This window comes from Chaetura pelagica, unplaced genomic scaffold (assembly GCF_000747805.2).
Source record: "Chaetura pelagica isolate M959 unplaced genomic scaffold, ChaPel_1.0 scaffold141, whole genome shotgun sequence".
Lineage (NCBI taxonomy): Eukaryota > Metazoa > Chordata > Aves > Apodiformes > Apodidae > Chaetura > Chaetura pelagica.
In genome coordinates, this window is record NW_009952059.1 from 955,949 (window position 1) to 960,331 (window position 4,383).

The window sequence follows — 4,383 nt, forward strand, 5'->3', positions numbered from 1 at the left end:
CCCCTCCTTCCCCAGCCCCCTCCATCGCCCCATTCTGCCCCTCCATCTTACCGTCCTTCCCTCCTTTCCATCCCGCCGCCCTCTCTCCATCCTTCTGTCCCTCCCTCCTTCCGTCCCTCGCTCTCTCTCCATCTTACCACCCTCCTCCTCTCCATCCCACCATCCCTCCCCGTTTTTATCTTTCCCCCCTCCACCTTCCCATCCCTCCCTCCTTCCATCCCTCCTTCTCTTTCCACCTTCCTCCCCTCCTCCATCCCTCTCTCCCACCATCCCTCCTTCTCTTTCCCCCCTGCTCCATCTTTCCATTCCTCCTCCTGCTCATCCCCTTCCTTCCCAGCCGTACCCCCTGGCCACCCACCTCCCCTCACCCCTTCTCCCCCCTTTTCCCCCTCCACGAGTGCCTTAGCTCCACATGGCTTTCCTGCATCCCTCCCTTTTCTCCATCCCATTTCCCCCCCCACCCTGCTGTCCCCTGCCCGGTGTCTCCCTCTCTGGAGGAACAAGAGCCCTTTCTCCTCCACAGCTGTTCCCCCACCAGCAGCGGCTGCAGCTGGGATGGCCCTGGAGCTGCAGCTCTCTGGGGGGATGGAGAAGCCCGAGGTCTTTGTTTCCTCCTTAGCAGGATGGGGCCAGGCAGCCTCAGGGCTCTCAGCCCTGTGTCCTGCTCCACTGGGGAGAGGGAGGACTGGACTGGTGGTGGAGTCGCCTCCTGAGCCCCCTTCCTCCGCTCTCCCTGCAGGTGGGGACCAACGGGGTCATCTCCACCCAGGATTTCCCCAGGGAGACCCAGTACGTGGATGACGATTTCCCCACAGACTTCCCTGTCATCGCTCCCTTCCTGGCCGACCTCGACACCTCCGGCGACAGAGGGAACATCTACTACCGGCAGGATGACTCTCCAGATGTGCTGGATCAGGCTGCAAGCTACATCCAGGCTGGCTTCCCCAGCACTGCCAGCTCCTTCGTGCCCACCAGTGCCTTCATCACCACCTGGGAGGATGTGGGTGCCTACCAGGAGCTCTCACAGGACGCTCAGCCCTCTGAGAAGGTGAGGTCGATGGGCTGAGGTTGGACACCCGTCCTACGTGTGGTGGGAGGATGAGTCTTCCTCGTGCAGCACCCAGATGCTCAGTCTCTTCTTTCTGGGAAGCTGGGTGGTGGATCCAGCCTTGGATGAGCACCGGGAGACATGGACCTTCTACTCCTTGCTCAGAGTCGCGGTGGTGGTGGGTCTGTTGGCTCTGCTGATGGGGCAGAAGAGGTTTAGAGGTTGCCTTCAGCTCCATGGTTGGAGATGCTCAGGCTTTTCCCTGCCTTTCAGGGAAAGCTTTACAGTGCTGGTGATTCTGGATTTGCAGGGCAGAGCTGAGCCTGGGGAAAACATGGCCCAGGTCACTCATCAGGCTCCTGACCTTTTGCTGGTGGCTTGGGGCTGGTCCTTCCTTCTGCCCGTGTGCTGTTGGAGAGGAATCAGCTTCAGAGTTTCCACCATGGGTTTAATTTAGTGGCTGGAAAACAAGCTCACAGGTGGTCTGCTGGATGGGGGAGGTGACCTGAGCTCTCCACCCACGAGCTGATAAGGCTCCTGTGGGGATGGACCTACAGCCCTGCCTATCCACGAAAATGTTGGATCTATCACGTCAGGCTGATGATGTGCTGAGGAGGTGACAGTGACACTCTGCCAGCAGGACAGGCTTCTTGAAACTGGTGGAATGCAATGAGGAAAACTCCCCTGAGGAATACCCAGAGCTGTGGGATGGGTGATGGGCTCTTGCTGTGGTGGGCTGGCCTGAACCCGAAGCCCATCAGTTGCCACCAGGTCCCCACGGGCCACCAGGAGCCATCCCCTCTGTCCATCCCCCCTGTTCCAGGGCCCTTCAGTAGCGGGTTGCTGAGAGGGAAGCCAAGGAGGGGAAGAACCCAAGGTTTGGAAGGAAACAGCACATTTTTTTCCCCCTCTAATTTCCAACTTGGAAAAGAAGCAGCTGAAGAGATGCCATCAGGGGCCTCGCAGCGACCTCATGGCCACCAGAAACGTGGCCTCCTCTTCTCTTCCCAATGCTTTGTTGGTTTTGGTTGTTTTCCTCTCTGCAAAGCTGGATCAGTTTTTCAAACAAGACGAGCAGCTCCAGGGAAAGCTTCATTCAAGACCCACTGAAGTACCCGGGCTTGGCTGGGCTCCCTTTGAGCCAAAACTGCTACAAAACTCCCCAAATGCCACTTTTTTTTTCTTTTTTTGTGCTTGTTTTGTTTGGTTGGGGTTTTTGTTTTTTTCAGACCAAACGTGCCGTTTGTCAAAACGCTGCCCTCCTGCTGCTCAGGGATTGACCTCCAAGCCTTCACTCCCTCCCTACCCACCCCCCCCCCCCCCCGTGTTTTGGCAAGTCACAGCTCCTCGGGGACACTCTCCTCAGTCTCAGCAGTGACACTTTCCAGAGCAGGGCAAGAGCTGATACCACTTCTGAGGGAGGAAAATTGCTCTTTGGGCTGGAATTTGCCCTTCGCAGCATTTTTTGCCGGGACCCAACGGGTCATGAGCAGGGGACTGACCCCCCCCACCCCCACCCCCCCAGCTCTCTTTGTCCCTCAGTGCCAGCACCTCAGTGTCACACACCGGGTCCCCCCACCCCCCAGAAGGCAAAATCAATCTTGCAGCTGCCACCAGGGTTTGGCTGCGTGGGGGGGAGGAATCCAGCCTTGGGGCAGCCTTTGGGGGGGTTTAATCTCCCCCTCAACTTTTTGGCTGCTGTGTCACAGGGTCTCTGAATGCCCCGAGTGTTGCCACGCACACAACAAGGCTTTTATATCCCACGGGGCTGCTGGGAAACCCATTTTTTCCCCAAAAAAAATTGGGGCTGGAGCTGGGAGGATAGGCAGGGCAGGGGGGTGGCACGGAGGGAGCCAGTGTGTGTGTGTGTCCCCTCAGTGTTTTGGGGGGTGAAACCAGGATTTGAATCAGTTTTCCTTTGCTGAAGATTTGGTTTTTTCCACTTTTGGGGTGTGAGTGGGGGGTCCGTGTGTGTGTTCTCTGGTGGCTCGTTAAGGGTTGTGCTCATTCCACAGGCTGGCAGGGCTCCAAGGCTGGCAGGGCTGGCACGGGGCAGGCAGTGTGCCCGGAGCAGGACCTGTGGGTGTGGGGGTAGCAGGAGCCACACGCATGTTTTTTCCTGAGGAAACCAAGCTAAAATTGTTCTCCCGGGGAGGGGGAAGCGAGGGGAGGGGGTGGGTTTTCCTCCAGTGCTGGTGGGATGGGATGCTGGTGGCAGGAGGAGGGGGATGGGAGCAAGGGGCTCCCAGGGTACAGGGTGATAACCCAGGTTATGTGGGCAGGGATGCTCCCGGGCAAGGTACAGGTGAGCAGGGGTGGCCTGGCTGTGTCATGGGCCCTGGTGGAGGATGCTGAGCATCAGGGTTTGCACCAGGGTTTGACCATGCTCCTGTTCTTCCCCAGGAGATGTCTGTAGGCTGTACTCTAGGTGATCCTGCTCTGGCAGGGGGGGTGGACTAGATGATCTTTCCAGGTCCCTTCCAACCCCTAAGCTTCTGTGATGGATGGCTCATACACTGTGGTGTGTGAGAAGGTGGCTGCTGTGTCCCCTAATCCCCCTCCTTGTCTCCATCCTCCTCTGCAGTCCTGTCCCCTCATGACGTCCCTCTCTCCTGCTTTTCCCTTTGACAGCTCAACACTTTCCAAGCAGTCATAGCCTACGACGATGAGGACACCTACACCATCTTCCTGTACCCTGAGGGTGGCCTCCAGTTCCTGGGGACACGGCCCAAAGAGTCCTACAATGTCCAGCTGGAGCTACCAGCCAGGGTGGGCTTCAGCTGGGGGGACGGCGATGACCCGAAGAGGGACGGGCTCTTCCACAGCCTGGCCAGCAGTGAGCAGGCTCTGAGGCAGCTGGAGTGGTGAGTTGTGCCCTGGGGGAGGGCATGTGGGGTGGGCAGGGGGGGGCAGGGACACCTTCTCCCAGCCCCCAGCCTCTTTGAAAGGCTGCAAGAAGGAGGGAAGCGAGCTGGGGGTGCTGGGTGTCACTGGAGGTCACAGCCCTGTGGGCAGGGGGAGGAAGGAGCTGCATTTGGGGTCCTGGGGGAAGAGGGTGTGGGCTGGGGGGTTGTTTCCCAACAGAGCAGTGATGGACATCCATGTGTGCTGCTGTCCTGCAGGGAGAGCAACGCTGGGGTGCCCGGAGTGTGGGTCTTCCATGTGGGCAGCACAGCCCCCCTGGAGCAGGTGGAGCCGGGCGGGGGACAAAGCCCCGACGTGCTGCCAAGTGCCACACGCCACGTCTCTGGCACCACCGACCCTGCATCCATGGAGCAGCTGGCCCAGCACAGCTTGGAGGCCACATCACCCCATCCCCACCATCGCCCGGCCCC

The 4,383-nt window shown here is 59.2% G+C and overlaps 1 protein-coding gene across 1 annotated transcript in view; it reads left to right on the forward strand.

The window, feature by feature from the left end:
* Nucleotides 1–555: 555 nt before the first annotated feature.
* The window catches only part of NID2 (nidogen 2 (osteonidogen)), a 21,378-nt gene continuing 17,550 nt past the window's right edge, over nt 556–4,383 (forward strand). The window contains exons 1-4 of the mRNA XM_010004252.1: nt 556–600; nt 680–1,048; nt 3,680–3,912; nt 4,171–4,277. Coding sequence (XP_010002554.1) covers nt 556–600; nt 680–1,048; nt 3,680–3,912; nt 4,171–4,277 — 754 coding nt within the window. The remainder of the gene's footprint in view (nt 601–679; nt 1,049–3,679; nt 3,913–4,170; nt 4,278–4,383) is intronic.